Source organism: Panthera pardus, unplaced genomic scaffold (genome assembly GCF_024362965.1).
Source record: "Panthera pardus isolate Hobbes unplaced genomic scaffold, ASM2436296v1 HiC_scaffold_8, whole genome shotgun sequence".
Classification (NCBI taxonomy): Eukaryota; Metazoa; Chordata; class Mammalia; order Carnivora; family Felidae; genus Panthera; species Panthera pardus.
The window spans coordinates 2724318-2742519 of NW_026527013.1; the positions used below are offsets into that span (position 1 = coordinate 2724318).

Genomic DNA, 18202 nt, shown 5'->3' on the forward strand with positions numbered 1-18202 from the left:
AGGGTCCTGTGAGGACAAAGGCTTGGAGATGGCAGTGAAACCAGCGAAGGGACCGCCCCTGGAGGGCCGCCTGCAGTGAGGGGGTCCGTTCCCCCCCTGGCCTCCACCCCCTACCCCAGTGTCAGGTGGGAAAGGCTGTCGGGCCGGTGCCCGCAGGACTGATGGGAGGATGAGACGTGGGCTCCCAGGCAGGGTCCACTTCCTTTTGAAGACCCCCCCCCTCCCCCCCACCCAGACCCAGGGCTCTGGGACAGTCTCCTCTGCCACAAAAACAGAGGGTGACCAGGCTGGGGACGGCTACAGCACGGGCCTGTGCTAGACGGTCCTTAGGTGGGTGAAGGGGGTCCGGGAGCCCTTGAAGCTGCGTGCAGGGCAGGACTTGGGCGTGGAGGGATCCCCTGGGCCTCACTGGCCCCACGTCAGGCCCCGAGTGGGCCAGGACTGACCGGTTTGGCCTTGACTCTGCCCCACCCAGTGCCCGGGGATCTGGGAGGGTCGCCTGAGGTCAGGCTCTGAGTGAGGACCACGTGCTCCCGACCTCCCCTGCGTGTCTGACACCCCTTCTCTGGCTGCCCCTCCACCATCCTTCCCGCCTCCAAGCCTTCACTCACACCCAGCATCCTTCCAGAAGGCCCCTCCCCTGCCCTATCCCATTGTCTGAGGCCCTGAGGCAGTGAGCCCATCAGCTCTCATCCTTCCCGGTAGGGGATCCCCCCAACTGCCAACTCCGGCCTCTGGCAGAGCCCTGGCTCAGAGGACTCCCCCCCCCCCGACCCCCGCGCCCCCCGCCCCGTAAAGCCTACTCTCCTACCCTCCAACCCTCTTCCAGTGCAATTCTGTGTCCTAGCCCACGTGGCAGGACAATGTGGAGTCAGACCTGCCCTCGAGGATGCCCCCCCGTGGCTGGAGAAAGAAAGACCACCTTCTGTGGTCAGGCAGGGCCCAGAGGTGAGCCGGGAAGGGGTGGAACTGAGGCGGGGGTGGGGGGTGGGGAGCGTCGGCGCCGGGGCTTTGTAGGATGGACAGGAGTTCGCCAGGTCCGAGGGACACGGTGGCGACAGACACTCCCCGTTTGAAACTTAAGAGACGAGACCGAGCGTGCGGCTTCCGGGAATCGCAAGGAGGCAGATGTGATGGAGCAGCTGTGGCGCGGGGCTGGAGGGAGGCTGTCCTCTCCCCACTTCCTCTGGGCCGAGATAACAAGGGCAACGTCCCTTCTGGGAACCGGCCACAGCAGGCGTCGGAGAAGGGCACTGGACTCGCATTTGGCCTGGGCCTCGCGGCAGCTCTGCGCGGCGGCGGGGAGAGACGCTCGTGAAGACAGGGAAAGATGGGGGTGGGGGGGGGGGCGGCTGGCTCCGTGGGCGCAGCGCGCAACTCTCTTGGTCTCAGGGTTGTGAGTTCGAGCCCCACGTTAGGTGTAGAGCTTACGTTAAAAAAAAAAAAATATTAAGAACAAACAAAAAAGATGGGGAAACTGAGGTCCGGAGGGAAGAAATGATGCGTCCACGGCCGCGTGTGTGTGGGATTTGAACATGAGCTGTGACTTCCACCGCCTCCTGCCCTCCCTGCCTCCCCGACCCCACCCCGCTCAGTCAGCTAGGGAGGCCTGGGAGGGGCGGAGATGGCCTGGGGGGAGCGGACGGTGGGAACGAGGCCAGGCTCAGGATGTGCCCCCCGTGGCTGTGGTTTCCGGTGGGGGCCAGGAAGGGAGTGTCTATTCTTAGCCTCCACAGCCAAGAGCGGAAAACGACCCGGTGGGGGGTGGGGGCAGCTTAACGCCCCGGGTGGACCCTGGGCCAGGGTGGGGGCCACGGTGCCTCCCGTCTACCTGAAGCGCCTCCCTGACCCCTAGCGCGTGGCCCTGTCCGGCTCACTCACTCACCGGCTGTGGCTCCCCAGTGCCCCGGGGAGGAGTCCAGGGCCTGGGCTGTGGCCCTGCCCTGGCCTCACCTGCAGCCCCGTCCTGCCCAGCGCCTGTGCCCCTTCTCCGGAAAGTCTTGTGTTCCTTCCGGGGTCCCCCAGACCCACTGCCTGTCCCCGCCGTAGCCGTACCTTGAGCTGGGGGTGTCTGAGCCCAGGCCTCCTCCCTCCCCCCGGGGGCTCCTGGCTCTAAGCTCCCACCGGTCGGGAGGGGGCGGGGGGATGGCCATTCCGTTCTCCCTCCTAGTGCAGCCGTCTCCCCCCCAGGGCCGGGTCGTCACCCCGCCAGGACTGCAGAGGGGGGTGTGAGGGGCTGGGACTCTCGGGGGAGCAGATGGGAGAAACTGATCCCAGGACGTGGGCAGTGGCCCGGGAGGTGGGATTCTCCAAGCTGCAGAAACCCGGATTCTAACCCTGACCGCCGCTTTCCAGGCCTGAGGATGTGGGCGGCCTCGTAAGGACAGAAGCGCGCGCCCTCCCGTGGAGCCAGGCGGGTCTGGATGGCGCCCGTTAAAGGCCTTAGGCGCCCTGTGAGCAGGCAGCCAGCTGGGGCCAGAGTGCCTCCTGGGCCCGCCCCACTCAGCCCTGCTCCCAGGGGCCTGTCGCGACCTCAGGGACAGCGGCACCCACCAGGAACCAACTGGTGCCAACTGCCCAGATCCAAAGGAGATTCTGAGATCGCTGTGACAGTCAAGTGATGTCGTCTGCCAGGGGCTCTGAAGGGGACAGCCGTGCCCCATGTGATGCCACAACGGGTGCTCCTCACCGCGGACCATGGTTTGGGCGGGCCGGGGTCTGCGGCTCAGAGGCCCCTTGACCAGACGCACCTCCGGGCTGAGCCAACACACCGTGCTGCCCAGCGACCTGGTGTGAGGGCAGGGCTGGGAGTGACCAGCGGCCTGGGGAGGGTCCATCTTGGCCGTGGATCCCGGACCGGATGCCTCCCTGTCGTGGGGGGTGGGTAGGTACCGAAAGGCATCCCTCCACCCCCACCCCCACCCCCACCCCCACGTGCCGTCATCCCCTGGGGCCTGGGAGGGCAGCTACTCCCCTTCCAGCATCTGCTCCTTGTGGGAGGGGCAGGGGCGAGAAGGCCTGTGGACTTCCAGAAGCTTCCTGAGGGGCTACTGCTGCGGACTATTTTGAAGTGTCATGGTTGTTTTTAAAAGGTCTTTCTCGGGGCGCCTGGGACTTTGGGCCCAGCATCGAGCTCTGTGCTGACAGCTCAGAGCCTGCCTGGGATTGTCTCCCTCTCTCTGCTCCTCCCCCACTCGCACTCTCTCCCAAAAACACTAAAGCCAACAGTTAAAAACTAAAAAATTAACCAAGAAAAGGTCTCCCTGGCTGTGCTGAGGGCCTCGGTTGCGACGCGCCCGCCGTGGCTCCCGTCGCTCCCCAGGACGTTACCGGCCGGACTGCTGGCTGCGGGGCGGGGCGGTGGGGGGGGCGCCGGTCTGCAGAGCTTCTGAAAATGTAGAAGTACTCTAAAATAAAGTGTTTATTAAAAAAACATGCAACTCTGTGAATAGGCCAATTAAGTGAAAATAAGGTATTTCCCCACACTTTAAAAAAAGTCATTTTAGAGAAACAACCTAAAATCTTTCCGGGGCGTCCGGGTGGGCCGGCCGAGGAGCCCAGGTGGGGCTGGCCCCCCTTCCCACGGAGACGTCTCTGTAACAAAACGTTGAAAGAAACGTTCCTGGGGCGCCCCCTCCCCCACCGCTGGCAGCGTGTGACCCAGCGGCGGCCGCACCTGTCAGGCCCGCAGAAACGCGGAGGCAGCTCCGTGGTGGCCGAGAGAGGATCTCCAGGAGCGCGGCTGTCCCAGCGTGGGCGGGGGGGGCACCCGGGCCCGATGGGGGGCACCGCAGCTGCACGCCCAGAGGCCGGGGAGGCCTGACCCGCACCAGCACCGGGGCGGGGCCGGATGGGGGACCAGAGTGCGGGGGTGGAGGGGGCGGGGTCCCGCAGCCGCCCTGGACTCGCCCCCGCCCCCCCCCCCCAAGGCCTGGCACCCCCAGCTCAGGGCGGGTGCCGTGGGGCAGGGCTCGGGCCGCAGTTCCCCCGCCCCGTCCTGCGTGTGAGGACCCCGGGCCGGCCCGGCCGGCCCGCCTTCGGCTCTCCCAGGCGGGGGGGGGCTCCCCCGGGGAAGGCGAGCGTGCGCGCGGGGAGGGCCCGGGGAGAGGTGGGCCAGTCCGGGCGGGAGGGGCCCCGGCCGTCACCGCCGGTAGCGGTAGCGCTTGAAGTGGAACCAGAGCTGGAAGATGCCGTTGGCGAACTGGCAGCGGAAGCCGTGGCGGTGGGAGTACTCCCACTCGCGGTTGACGATCTTGAAGGCGATGTCCTCGTAGGGCGGCCCCGCGTGGAAGCGCAGGGTGGCGAAGTCCTTGTTGTCGGCGCAGGCCTCCAGGAAGTACTCGGGCGTGGAGCGCTTGTCGATGAGGTCGGGGTAGAAGATGTTGAACTTGTAGCCCTGCACGATCTTGGGCGGCGGGTTGTCGAAGTCGTAGTGCGTCTGGTTGTACTTGTTCCACTCGAAGCCCGTGTGCACGCGGTTGAAGAAGCGGGGCTTGCGCGGCCGGTACTTGTCGGCCCACAGGTAGGCCTTGCCGGTCAGCGGCATCTCCACGCTGAACTGCGCCTCGTCCTGGCCCATGCCCTCCTTGGCCCGCCGGAAGAAGATGTCCTCCGCGCTCTCGCTCGCGTCCCCTGCGGGCGGGGCCGCGCGTCAGCCGCCCCTTCCGTGCCCCGACCTCCGAGACCGTGCTCGGCCTCCGGGGAGGCCGTGCTCCGAGACCGGAGGCGGGCGGGGTGGGGGCGGGGCGGGGGCGGGGCGGGGGCGGGGCCCCCCCAGGGGCTCGGGGTCACCTGTGGCCTGCAGCTGCTGCCGGGACAGCTGCAGGCGCTGCTGGTCCTCGTCGGGCTCCAGCACGTGCGCGTCCAGCGGCAGCTCGTGGGCCGTGAGCAGCCGGGGGCTGTACTTGCCCGCGTCGTAGTCGTCCAGGCTCTGCTGGATCAGGTCCTCCTCCATGAGCACGGCCTCCCCGTCCGCCTCGCCCTCCGCGGGGGCCGCCCCTTCCGCCTCCGGCTCCCCCGAGCCGCCCTCGGAGGAGGAGGGCCCGGGTGGGGTCGGGGCAGGGTCCTCAGGCTCCAGGCTGCGGAGGACACGAGACGAGAGGAGACGAGACGGGAGGGACGGCGGCGGGCGGCGGGGAGGTCGCGGGGGGCGGGGCCTGCGGAGGTCCCCGGCCGCGGGGTGGAGGGGGCACCTCCGGCGACCTACCTGTGGCCGGGCGACGGGGGCTCCTGCTTGAGGATGGGGAACAGAGGCTCGCTCTCCACACCCTGCTCCTGCTTCAGCTTGTACAGCTTCTGCCGCAGCACGTCCTGGTGCCGCTCGCGGAGCCTGCAACGCCGGCCGGCGGTCACCCCCACGCCCGGGGCCCTGTCCCCCGCCCCCCCCCCCCCCCCCCCGATCTCATGACCCCCTTTCACTCAGAGGGAGGACCTGGAGCCTGGGGGCCAGGGGTGTGGAGGGTGGGGGTGGGGCGGGGCGTCCGGGTCCGGGTTTGGGACTCAAGGCCACAGACCCTGCTGGGAGGACCGAGTCCCTGAACGGGGGAACGGGGGGTTCGGGGGACTCGTGCGCCTCGCGAGCCACCGAGCCGGGCTGAACGGCACACGGGACGCGGGGGCGGCGAGGAGAATAAACTTAGACATGTCGCCGCAGTCAGCAGCACACAGGGCCGTGTTTACACAGCGCGGCCAAACACGCCGAGAATCTGTACACGGAGGGTGCGCAGTGGGCAGAAGGCGCGCGGGGGGGGGTGGGGTGGCGTGCAGGGAACAGCGGGCCTGGGGCCCGCGTGATGCCAGCTGACCCCCCCCCCCCCACCCTCCTGCGCAGGCCCCGCCCCCGGCGGGCGTGTCCAGCGGGCCGGAGGGGCGGGGCGGCTCAGTGACGCCGGCGTGACGTGCCGCGGACCTGGCGCGCGCCATGTGGGCTCGAAGCTGCTGCAGCAGGCTCTCCCAGTAGCCCATGTCCAGGTTGGGGCCCCCGGCCCGGATCTTGCCCTCGATGCCCTGGAAGATGACGTGCAGCTGGCCGTACGTCTTCCCCTTGAAGACCGACTGCACGTCAGAGCTGACCGAGGCGTTGACCCCTTCTCGCCGCTCACCTGCGGGGGGGGGGGGGGGAGGAGGGGGCGCTCAGCGGGGGGAGGGGGGCGGCGGCAGGGCTCCCGACCCTTCCCTTGGCCCACACGGCTCCTCCCCTGACCCTGGCCGGACCCTGCTAACACGGAGCGGGCACCGGGCCGCGGATCCTAGTCGGGAAGGCTCTGAGTGGGGCTGGGGTTGCCGGGCGGACATTTCCCAGCCTGGCGTCCGGGTCTGCCAACTCCCAGCCAGCACTGCGCCCCCACCCGCATTGGAAGAGCGAGGAGGGATGGATCGCCCGCCAGCCAGACTCTCAGGAGTTCAGATTTTGCATCTTGGGTAAATAGTTCACCCTCTCTGGGCCTCAGTTTCCCCTAGTAAGGAGAGCAGCTCCTTTCCCAGGCACTGCGGGGAAATCCCAACACCGCCCCAGAAGGTAAGCCCGCCCCTTCTCGGTCCCATCCAGATTTAGCTGGGGACACAGGGACATGCCCCCGGCTTCAGACTGAGAAGCCCCTGAGGGCAGGGCTGGGTGCCACCTGACCCTGCCTGCAGCCTCCTTGTCGCTCCTCAAACGCACTGAGCCCTGCCCCAGGGCCTTTGCACATACGTTGCTTCCCAGCAGTAACATGCTCTTCCTCATCCAGCCTGCCTCCCAGACCCCACCAGTCGAGAACCCTGTGGACCGGGAAGCCTTCCCTGGACCACCTGGTTGCTCCCCTTGGCCTGGATGCCTGATTAGTGGCTTCCCCAGGGCAGGGACCTTGCTGGGCTTCTGACTGCTGCCTCCTAGCACTGCGAGAACTCGGCGTGCAGCTTCTGGCACGTGCGGGGTGACACGTGCTCCCGGCTAAGAACCGGCTTCTGACACCACGGCCATTAGACACTGGCTCCAGCAGAGCAGACAGGCTCAAAAAGGACCCAAGTCCCTCTAGGCAACCACCGTGGGACCCCCGAGTCAGCATCTAGACACTCGTCCCCTCTGCCGCCACCTGGATGGCCCCAGGCAGCCCTGTCTCAGACCATACAGAAACGGCAGGGCACCGAAGCTGCCTCCCGCCGGCAGGGCCGCACCCCGTGCACACCCGCACAGCTCACGCCCCCCACAAGCCCCGCTCTGCCACACCGCGGTGTAGAGATCGAGTCGCGGGTTCGGATGCCGCCCCAGCATCCCGCGGGGCCTGGCTGGGTCCAGGCGGGGGACGGAGGGCTCTGGGACAGCGGCTTGGGGAGAACCCACAGGGAGCGGTAATGGGGCCCCCCGCCGCAACACCCACACTGCTGCGCGCCCACGTCCAGGTAGACTTTCCCCTTAAAGACGAAAGAAAAAGCCCAACTTAATTTACAAGCACAACACATGCTCTGCGCGTCTCCGGGAACGATCTTGGAGATCAGGCCGAAAAGAGAAACGGAAGCACAAGCGCATCTCTGAGGACACCCGGAGCCAGCTGGGACCCCAGCCAGGACAGGGGAGGAGGGACAGTGGACGGAAGGGCCTCTGCTGTCACTGAGAGAAGGGAAGCGGCCACAGAAGGGGGTGAATCGGCAGCTGGCAAGACACGACGGGGGACTCGGCGCAGGGGACCCCGGCAGGGTGGCCCTCGCTCTTCCACAGCCGGTGGGTCAGGGTCTTCTGTGTCTGGGGAGCGCCCCGCCCCCGTCACCTGGCAGAGCACAGACGTGACCCGTTTCCCAAACTACACGCTGTCCAAGAACTTCCCGCCCTCCCCCACGAGTTGCTGGCGGATGTGTCCCACACGACGAGGGGACAAAGCACAAGAAAGGGGGACGTGGGACAGTAAAGAGGGGCTCCGACACGAGAGAGTGAGGAGGCAGTGCGGGGTGACAGACGACGCGCACAGGGACGAGGGGGAAGGAGGCCCGGGGTCGCCGAGGGGACCCTCTGGGGGGTCTGGCCGCCTCCCCAGTTCCGCGGGAGGCCCGGGCCTGGATCTGTGCCCAGAGCCACACCTGTGGCAGTCAGGGCCCTTCCGCCCAGAGGTCTACACCCAGGGCCTCACTGCCCCCAAGGGAAATCGCTCCGCACGTTTCCCAGAGCAAAGGATTTCCTTCTTTCTCCAGAAGTTACTGCAGGATGTGCTGGCTGAGAGGGCGCAGGGAAACAAAACAGCACTTAACAAACATGACGAAAGACATTCCTCCTTTTCCTAAGAGGAAGCCGTCCCCCCAACCTGGGCTGAGCAACAAGGGCATTTACGTGGGCCTGGGGGAGGGGTGGGGGGCAGGCACTCCAGGCCCCTGGGGGTGGAAGGGGGGGAAGAGAGAGGAGCACGGTCGGTCAGCAGCTTCTAGAACAGGGGTCTCACCCAGGGTGATGCTGCCCCCAGGGGACACCAGGTGATGTCTGGGGACATCTGTGGCTGTCACGACTGGGGGGGCTCCTGACAATGGGAGGGCGGGGGTCAGGGCCGCTGCTCAGTACGCCCAGGGCCCAGGACAACCCTCCCCCACCCCCCCAGGGTCACCTCCCTGGACACCACGCGGAACCCTCTGGAGGGAAAGGAAAGCGAATTAGGAAAGAACACCAGATTCAAGAGACCGGGGCTCTAGGGGCTTCCTGGACAAGTGGACAAGCGGGGTGCCGCCCTCCCTCGAACACACCAAGCTTCTGGCAAAAACCTGAAACCGAACAAAACGGGCCCCTGCTGGCGCCACTCCCGGGAAGCCCAGCGCAGACGCCAAGCGATCTCTGAAGGAAGGGAGTCCCCGCCCTGGGCTGAGCACCCCCCCCCCCCCCCCCCCCGAGGGGGAGCCGCGGGGGCCAAGCTCCTGGGGCTCCTGCTGCAGCCCGCCGCTGCCCCCTGGTGGCTCCCGGAGAGGCCTTGAAGGTCCCCGATGGGGAAACCGAGGCAGGCGGAGAGCCCCGGGCTGAGACAGCTCCCAGCCCACCGGCGCCCGGATACGGGCCCCCCAAGAGCGCGGCGCGGGGCTACCTGGGCCCTTGCCCGAGGCCTCCAGCTTGCGGAGCTTGGCGATCTCGTCCTCCGTGATGGTGGTCATGTCCCGCCAGAAGTCCGCGTTCTTGCCCTGCTCCAGCTCCATGTACACCTGGAGGCGGAAGGTACAGAGGGGCGGTGAGGGGCGGTGAGGCGCCGGGGGGGAGCGGGGCGGGGCGGCGGGGACGGGCGGCACCTGGATGTCCTCCAGCAGGTCCTCCATGTCGGCCACGGTGAGGCCGTTGAGGAAGGTGTAGGGCTCGTGCATCTCCACGGCCAGGTCGTCGTCCTCGGCGCTGATGTACTTGGCCAGCAGGTCGATGGGCTTGGCCCTCCCGTCCCGGATGCGGATCTTGGAGCTGCCAGGGAGCAGGGAGGTGGCGTCAGGACCCAGGAGGCCCCCCCCCCCCCACCTCCTGAAGACCCTGCTTCGGGGGTGGGGTGGAGTGGGGGGGTGGCTCGTGTGGGCGCCAGGGGAAGAGCCTGGCCTGCAGGGGGTGGGGGACAAGGAGGTCTTCCTGGAAGAGGGGGCATTGGGCGGTCGGAAGACACAGGCCGGGGCCAGAGGGGCAGAGACAACCACCTCCTTCTAGTGGAAGATCTGCTCCCCCAGGGGCAGGGGAGGGTCTGAAGCATCAGTGCCACACCCAGGGGGACGCGTGTCAGAAACGGACACTTGTCCTACCCCAGGGGAGCCCCGGAACCAGGTAGGTCCGAGCCCCAGGGGCTGGTGCAGCTGGTGGGCAGCAGGACAGAGGAGCTGGGAGCAGGCTCCTGGTGCGCACGCGCCACCGAGGCTCAGACACCTGCCATGTGGCCTCAGGCGTTCCCCTGCCCCCAGGAACCTCGCGTTCCCCGTCTGTAAACCGGGCTGATGAGCACGTGGCCCCGCGGGCTGCAGCGTGCAGAGGGAGAGCCACGGTCGGTACCGCGAGGGGCCCGGCACCTGGCTCAGCTCATGTGGCACCGCGACACGGAGCAAGGATCATTCGGAGGTCTCCTCGGCACACAACTCAATGCGGGAGACAGGAGGAGATGGGGGGGGCATCAGTGACAGGCTGGAGGGAGGAGCAAACAGGAAGTGGTGCACGCAACAAGGGGCAGGCAGGGACTCCCCGGGGAGGCAGCGGGTGGAAATCCGAAGGGCGGGAGATCGCAAGCGGAGCAAAGGGCCCGTGCAAAGGCCCCGGGGCAGACGGGGCTCCGGGCGGGGGCGGGGCGCACCGCAGCTTGGCCTGCTGCAGGTGGAAGTGGTCCTCCTGCTCCTCCCACGTCTTGAAGTGCTCGGCCTCCTTCTCCCGCTGCAGCATCTCCAGCTCCTGCTCCCGCATGGCCTTCTCCCGCTCGCGCTCCAGCCGCAGCTGCTTTACCTGCAGGCGCATGGGGAGGACGGGGTGCTGCAGGTGGGCCTGGCCGGGGGTCTTGTGGGGCCTGCCCTGCACCCTCTAGGGCCACGGGGGACCCTGGGGTCCGGAGTGGGACTACAGCCCGGGCCCGGCCCCGGCCCTGGACGCGGACCGGCCAGGGAAGCCTGAGGCCTCAGATGGACCCTCGGGCCGAGGAGCTTCTTTCTGCTGGAGGCACGGCAGCCAGGAGCAGCCGAGACCACTCTGGCACCCCCCCCCCCCCACACCGAAGGAGGCGTCTGAGAGCAAGGCCCAGAAGTCACGGGGCCCTCGGAGAGGTGGGAGGAGACGGCTGGTTGGAGACGCAGCCCGCACCCCTGGATCCAACCGTGTCTGAAGCCAGCCTCCCCGGGGGTTTCTGTGTCCACCCACCGGGTCGGTCCTTCACTTAAGCCAGGGTGGGCCAGCCTCAGGCCCTCGCGAGGGAAGGCCGGCCCCGTGCAGGCCGGCCAGGGGCAACCCCACCTTCTGCAGCTCCAGGCGATTGTCCTCCTGGATCCTCTTGTTCCGCTCCTTCAGCTCCTTCTCCTCCAGGTGGCCGATCCCCTTTTTCTCCAGGGCCTGGAAGGGCCAAGCACATGCCCGTTGAGCAGAGGCGCCTCCGTCCCGCCTTCCCGGGCACCGCCCCGGGGTCCCCTGTGCCACCCTCTCCGAGACCCAGACGCGGATCCGGCAGGCCGAGCGGCGGCTTTGCAGGTAAGGGGGTCCGGCCCCGAGGAGTGACGTGCCTGCGGCCACAGCGCCCTGACCTCCTCCGAAGACGCAGCCCCCTTAGCGTTCCCAGAACCAGCGTGACAGGACCGCTTAGAGCAGCCTCCGGCACGGGCAGCCCCTGCAGTAACGTGCAGCGGGGAGGTGGCCGCCCGCCCCGGGGGCTCCCGAGCGTCACTCACGGGAGCACCCCACCCGGGACCTGCCAGGCTGCTGCACGCAGAAGCCCAGCTGCGCCAGCTCGGGGTGCTCACGCCCTCGGCAGGTCCGACGCCCGATGCGAGCGAGCAGGGGCGGGACAGCGCCGGAAAGCCCGCGTCGCTAGGAGGGGCACTGTGGTCCCCGTGCTCACAGACCCCTGGGACACCACGCCCCACAACAAACGCTCCTTCCCCGTGTCCTCACCTCCTGGAGGGCGCTCGGGGCGCAGGGTCTGCAGACCCCTCGAGGACTCCGACATCACAGCTCCTGCCCTAGCCGGGTGCCCAGCCCGCACTACCGGATGAGCGCTCCCCCACCGACCCGGCTCCGAGGGCTGTTCGAGGACGCCCCCGCCCCCCCCCCCCACCGCCACACACACACCTGCGCTGCCTGGTTTGGGGCCACCCCTTGACGCCCGTGCCACCCCCTGGCCTCCCCAGCCTCAGCCTGGGCTGCCGCCTCAGGCGTTAACGGTGACCGGACTTCTCGCCCCTACGGCCACGCAGAACGGCAGCCCAGGGCACGGACGCGAAGCTGGATGGCCCAGTTCCAATCATGCTCCGTCTCTCACCGCGGGAGACCTCGGGCGGCCGCAGCAGGGAGAGTCGGCTCAGGGAGAGCGCTGTGAGCAAGGCCGGGCACAGAGCGCCTGCCCACTCCGCCAGCCCGTGGCCCCGGGACGGGGGGACAAGCGCTGGTGCTGCCCAAACCGTGGGCCTGCCCGGACAGGCCTCAGAGGCTGAGCGGGGGGCCGACCCCCCACGTGCTCATCACAGGAGGGGCCGACGGCCTCCCGTGGGGCCAACTCTCCAGGGCCGCTGCGGCTCCAAGAAACACTAGGGAAAATATCTGAGCACACGCACGTGCAAATCACAGCAAGCTCGCTCATTTGACGCTCACTGAGTGCCGACCGTGAGCCAGGCTCTGGGGACAGAGCTTGCCCTGCGGAGCTCACGGCCTGGCAGGAATCACACGTTATGGATCAGACCCCGTGTTTAGATGTCAGCTTTGCCACGAGACCTCTCTGGACCCGCTTATCTTATTTTTGGATGAGTGAGCGCAAATGGGGGAGGGGGCTGGGGAGGGAGAGGGAGGGAGGCAGAGAGAGAATCTCAAGCGAGCTCCACGCTCAGGGCAGAGGCCTACTTGGGGCTCGATCTCATGACTGTGAAATCATGACCTGGGTTGAAATCAGGAGTCGGCGCTCAACCAGCTGAGGTACCCAGGTGCCTCGTGGCTTGGCTTATCCTACTTTTAATGTTTATTTATTTTATGTTTGAGGGGGAGAGAGAGAGGAAGAGAGAGGAAGGGAATGCACACTCACGAGTCGGGAGAGGCAGAGGGAGAGGAAGACACAGGACAGCAGAGAGTCCGACGTGGGGCTTGAACTCACGAACTCACAAGCCGTGAGATCGTGACCTGAGCCGAAGTTGGACGCTCAACCGCCTGAGCCCCCCACGCGCCCCGGACTGGCTGATTTCAAACTACAGCCAGGGCATCCCGACACCTGCCTGCCTTCTCTCCTCTGCGCGCTCTGCTAATCTGCTTCTCGACAGGCTCTCCCCCACGAGACGGCTGGCTCCGCGGGATCTCTCTCCTGCTCGCTGACGCCCGCCAGGGCCCACACGGCCTCCAGCACCAGCGGGCGCACGGCACACGTTTGCTAGTAAAGCGCTAGGGAGGGCGAGGCCGCACCGAGAGGAAGAGCACCCGTGGGGCCGAGGGGGCCGGGCAGGCCCTCAGAGGCGGGAACGGGTGAGCTGAGATCCTCAGGAAGGAGAAAGAACCAGCCAGAGAAAGAGGTGGGAGGGTCCCGGGTCGGGGAATGGCGAGCACAGGCGCCCCGAGGTGGGCTGTGTGTTCAAGACAAAGGCTAGAGACGGTGCCTGGAGCGCATGCGGTGAGCGGCGGACCCCTGGCATCTGACCGTGGCCGCCTGCTCTGGCGCCCCCAGGCCCTCCCTGCCCGCTCTCACCCCCCACGACGAGTGGGTGCTGGGTTAGCGTGAAGCTGTGTCCAAAACGATCCGTCCACTCACCAGCCCGGGAACCCGTGGAGACCTTTAAAACAGGGTCTCTGCGGGTGTAATTAGTTAAGACGAGGTCACATGGGACCTAAACAGTCTCCCAGCTGATGACTGGTGTCCTCGGAAGGAGGCAGAAAGCGGGACACAGAGGCGCAGGGCGCAGAGGCGCAGCCTCCAGGGCTGCGAGGGAGGGAACGCCGTGCTCTCAGTCACAAGCGCGAGGCGCGACTGGCGGGTAAGGGACCGTGTGTAACTTTCGTCGAGAACGAGGTGTTGGCGACGGGGACCACGGAGCATCTGTAACCGGAATCCCGCCTTGGGCGAGCGACGCAAAGGCCCCAGAGGCCGGGGCTCGTGAGCGCGCGTGCGGACGGAAGACACCCCTGAGGGCAGCGCCCCACCCGGGCCGCGCGCCGGGCCCCGGACTCACCTTGTTCCAGATGAAGGTGCCCAGGAGGTTGTTGTCGCCGAAAGGGTTGTCGGTGTTGGTGTAGCCCATGTACTCCTCCCCCCAGCCCATCTTCTCCCGCTTCTTCCTCTCCTTGGCCTCCTTCTTGGCCAGCCGCCGGGCCCGCTTCTCCTCGGGGGTCTCGAAGGCCTTCATCAACTCCTCCTGCTGCTTCCGCTCCTCCCGCAGCCGCAGCCGCTCCTGCAGGCTGTGCTGGTGGTTCAGGGCCGCCGCCGCCTCCCGAGGGCTCTGGGAGCGGTCCGGGGAGGCCGAGCCGGACGCCGAGGCGCCCGGGGACCAAGAGTGCGTCCGCCGCCGGCGGGCCCACCGGCCCCGCTGCTGCTCCTGGCGCTCGTCATCGGAGTCAGACTGGGAGGACCGGCCCCGCGAGCGCCAGCGTGGGGGCGGCGGACTCTGGCTCTGCCGCCTTCGCCGCCGCCACCGGTGTTCGTCCGAACCCGACCTGGGGAGGGAACCCGCAAAGGTGCGCTCGCTGCCAGTCTTTTGTTTGACAGATGTTCACCGAGCACCTGCTATGCCAGGCGCTGTTCTAGGTTCTGGGGACACAGCGGTGACCAGCAGTGCCACCCAGGGTCCCCGCCTTTGGGAGGCTCACGTCAACAGATAAACACGCAGCGTGACCCTAGACAGTGCTACGAGTCACAAAGAAGAGTGACTTAGCGTTAGTGGATGCAGATCTGAGGAGGCAACTGGACAATGTGGGGGAGGGGGCTACAGGGAGAAAGTGATCTGGGCAGCAGTCACAGCAAGAGCAAAGGCCCTGGGGCAGGAATTTACTCGGCGTGTTCAAGAAGCAGTGTGGAGGCCCATGTGGCTGGAGAAGAGCGTGAACAGGGGGGAGTGAGGAAGGAAGGAAGTGAGGGCAGCGAGGCAGGCTGGGGCCAGATGGCACAGAAGCTCTAAGTGTAGGAACCAGAGGACCTGATCTGTCCAAGGCGACAAGAGAGAGCTTACAGGAGAAGGTGGTGTTTACACTGGTCCCGCAAGCTGGGCAAGAGAGAAGTGGAATGAAGAGCCAGGAAAGACACTGGGCAGGGGATGGAATGTGCGAGCCCTAGAGATAGATTCTTTAATGCTCGGGGCCCTCTGAATGTGTACAGCAACAACCAAATTTCTTTATTTTGTTAAATGCTCCACCTACGAAGCTCGGTGAAAAAGCCTACACCCTGGAAACCAATTTCTCGGGAGTCCCTACGTGCAGACTACGCATTCGATCCAATTTTCATAAACCACATCGACTCGAATTACAGACCTAGGATGACTGATTCTTGTAACTCAAACACCAGAAAACAGCAAACGAAAAACATGCAGGCACGACAAGGCTTCCCGCTGTACGTGAACCAGTGGGGAAAACACCAACACCAGGGACCCCAACCAGGGTCAGCAAGCTTTCTCTGTAAAGAGCCAGACGGTCTAGGACACCACTGTGCTGTCCCTACTGCGAAAGCAGCCCCGGACAGACAGGAACAAAGGGACACGGCTGGGTCCCAATACACTTTCACTTGTGCACGCCAAAACCTGAATATATTCGGAGATCTCATGCAATTTCCACATGTCATGAGATACTCCTTTTGACTGCTTCCTCACCATTTCAATACGTAAAAACTGGGGCGCCTGGGTGGCTCAGTCGGTTAAGCATCTGACTTCGGCTCAGGTCATGATCTCACAGTTTGTGAGTTCGAGCCCCGCATCGGGCTCTGTGCTGACAGCTCGGAGCCTGGAGCTTGCTTCCGATTCTGTGTCTCCCTCTCTTCCTGCCCCTCCCCTGCTCGCCCTTTGTCTGTCTCTGTCTCTCTCTCTCTCTCTCAACAATAAACATTAAAGGAAAAAAATATAATAAAAATGTAAAAACTATTCTTGGTTCACAGGCTATGGAGTCTTGGAGTCACAGGCTTGTAACTTTTTGGAATTCCTGGGTTGCAATGATCCTAGGAGACTCAAAAAAGGAAAAACCACCTTCTCAAATGTAGAGGGAAATCAACCATGTCTGACTACAGCCACTCTGGCCATGGGGTGAACGGGCCCAAGGGACGGGAGACTGGGCATGCTGGGAAAGCCCCCATGGAGATCTTGAGGAAACTTGGGCCACAGTGGGGCAGGGACTGGCCTGAACGTCACGGGTCACATCCCGGGACCTAGGTCTGGAAGTTGGTCCCTGGCACCGTTCTCGTCCCTCTATGCCGGAGGAGACTCCAGCCAAATCTGGCCAGGTGTCCCATTTCCAAAAGAAAGGGGCTGCTGGCCGCGTGGAAGCTGAGACCCAGGTCCTAGGAGTCAACCCAGTCCTGCCACCTGTCATCAACAGCTCTTTCGTCTGACACCCACTTCCGAGAGCAAGTGTTGCCGCCCCGACTCATGAAATCCCTCTCAGACCTACCCGTTTCCCCACCGAGCCTCCCACCGCCTCCTCTCTGACAGCCACCGCCGTCTGTTGCCTAGACAACTGCACCATCCTCCTCCTCCTCCTCCCCCTCCCTGTTGTCATCCCAGCCAGCCTCCTCAGTCCCTTTTCCACGCGAAAACCGGAGGAAGTTCCACAAAGTAAGTCAGACCCCATCGCTCTGCTCAAAAACCTCCCCATGGCTCCCTGCCTGCCTCCGAGCAACGGCCAACCCCGTCACCACGGCACACAAAACTGCACGATCCGATCTCCTCTTACCGCTCCGACCTCGTCTCCTACTCCCCTTCCCGTCCCGCCTCGCTCGCTGCGCTCCTTCCGTTCCCTCCAACCACCAGGTGCCCTGCCTGGAACGCCGCTCGCCTCCCTTTCGCTGCCTGGTGAACTGCGACTCGTACTCGGACGTCCCCTTCTCCAGGAAGCCCTCTCTGACTAATCCGTGGGTCTCTGGCTCCCCGAGGGCGGGAGCCGGATCCCCAGCGCTGTTCACGCAGAGACCCTCACCTGCGCTCCCGGCTCTGCCGCCTCCGCCTGCGCCGTACTTCGTCGTCCCGGCGCCGGCGGTCTCGCCGCTCATGGCTCCCGCTCCGACTTCGGCTCCGACTCCCGCTCCGTTGCCTGCGGCCCCTGCGACCAGCCGACCGCGAGCGCGAGCGTGTGTCCCGACCCATCAGCTGAGACGGTGGCGGCAGAGCTGACACAAATATCCGGGGCCTGCGCCGGGGGCCTTCTTCCCCTGCGGCGCGCGCCTGGCTGCCCCGTCCGCGCCTGAGCCGGGAGATGGAAACCTATCTCGCCGCCCCATCCCGCGGGGACTCCGACTCCCCGTAACTTCCCCACTGCCCTCAAACGTGGCCCGCGTGACGGACTTCTGCCGGACTTTCGTCTCCGGGGTTGGGGGCTCGCCCTTTAGGCAGTGCTAGGGGTAGCCCCACGTGGGTCCTCGCGCCTTGGTGGGGGGGCGGGGCTAGGAGCCGTGGGCGGAGCCAGAGCGAACCAGGAACTGCGAGCGGGGCGGAGCCTGGGGAGGTGGGACCAAGAACAATGGGCTCCGAGGGAAAGTGGAGCCGACGTGGGCGGGGCCCCCAGGGAGGGACCAAGAGGAGGCGTGGTCTGGGGGCGGGGCCAGGGGAGGCGAGCCACGCTAGCGAGGTCTCAAGCCGGTGCGGGCGTGAAGCTGCGAGGTCGTCGGTTGAGTCCAGACTGCTCCGGAAGGCGACGGAAGGCGACGAACTGAAACCAGGTCGGAGAATGAAGAGCCTTGAGGCTGGGCCGACCCTTGAGAGCGACCATCATATTTCCATCGCTCGAAATGAATACCTATGTGTTTCAAGGGTTAAGTTAAAAAAAAAAAAACAAACTTGGATAACTCCACGAATTAACCGTCAACACCCATTTTACGGACAGTAAAAACTGGGGCTCAGAGATGGAAAGTCACTTTAATAAACAGTGCCCCCACAGCCCCAACGAGGCAACATGGAGCTGGGATCTGAACTAGGTTGGGGCAGCTTTGTTCTGTGGGTGCTGGGGTGTCACAGGAGGGCTCTGAGCAGGGACAGATGGGCTGGGGGCGGGGGGCACGCTGGTGGAGTCCCTGCTGGACTCGTGAGGAGGATGGACCACAGCAGGCAGGTCTGGAAGACCCTGAAGTCCTGTTCCAAGCTCCCCCAGCCCACCCCAGAGGATGGTACTTGATATCCTAGTTGGAAGCTCTTCAAATGTTTGTCTTGGAATACTTCACGACATCATCCTAAATGCTAGCTTTGCATGCTCTGCTTGGAGCCAAGGCGCAGAGTGGGGCTGCTGGTGGGGAGGACTTTCAGAAGACCACCTCTTGATAACAAACCTGCTTTTCATGGGATGTGGACTGGGCGGGGGGGGGGGGTGTGTGTGTCTGGCCTTGTAACTTTCTTTTTCTTATTTTTTTTTTTTAACATTTATTTATTATTGAGA

General features: G+C 65.4%; 1 protein-coding gene across 2 annotated transcripts; it reads right to left on the minus strand.

Moving 5' to 3' along the window:
* Window positions 1-3561: 3561 nt before the first annotated feature.
* On the minus strand, window positions 3562-16966 carry CACTIN (cactin, spliceosome C complex subunit). Of its 2 annotated transcripts, XM_053898092.1 has the most exons (11): window positions 16754-16966; window positions 14806-14838; window positions 13813-14293; window positions 10910-11005; window positions 10263-10408; window positions 9235-9397; window positions 9036-9150; window positions 5909-6101; window positions 5207-5329; window positions 4792-5078; window positions 3562-4632 (listed from the first exon to the last, which is right to left on the minus strand). In XM_053898092.1, the coding sequence occupies exons 1-11, from the start codon at window positions 16918-16920 to the stop codon at window positions 4142-4144; spliced, it is 2295 nt and encodes a 764-aa protein (XP_053754067.1). In that variant the 5' UTR covers window positions 16921-16966; the 3' UTR covers window positions 3562-4141. The 2 variants fall into 2 exon arrangements, with proteins under 2 accessions (XP_053754067.1, XP_053754068.1); XM_053898093.1 differs by lacking the exon at window positions 14806-14838 and having other exon boundaries at window positions 16754-16965.
* Between the last annotated feature and the right edge of the window lie 1236 nt (window positions 16967-18202).

What these genes read in the sequence shown, in the direction of transcription:
- CACTIN (XM_053898092.1), bottom strand. Translation starts at nt 16,920, where the DNA reads ATGGGTCGGGACACACGCTCGCGCTCGCGGTCGGCTGGTCGCAGGGGC. An exon ending in TGTAAACACCACCTTCTCCT is followed by an intron (nt 14,294 to 14,805) that starts GTAAGCTCTCTC and finishes TTCCCTCCCCAG; the next exon opens with GTCGGGTTCGGACGAACACC. An exon ending in ATCGCCTGGAGCTGCAGAAG is followed by an intron (nt 10,409 to 10,909) that starts GTGGGGTTGCCC and finishes ATGCGCCTGCAG; the next exon opens with GTAAAGCAGCTGCGGCTGGA.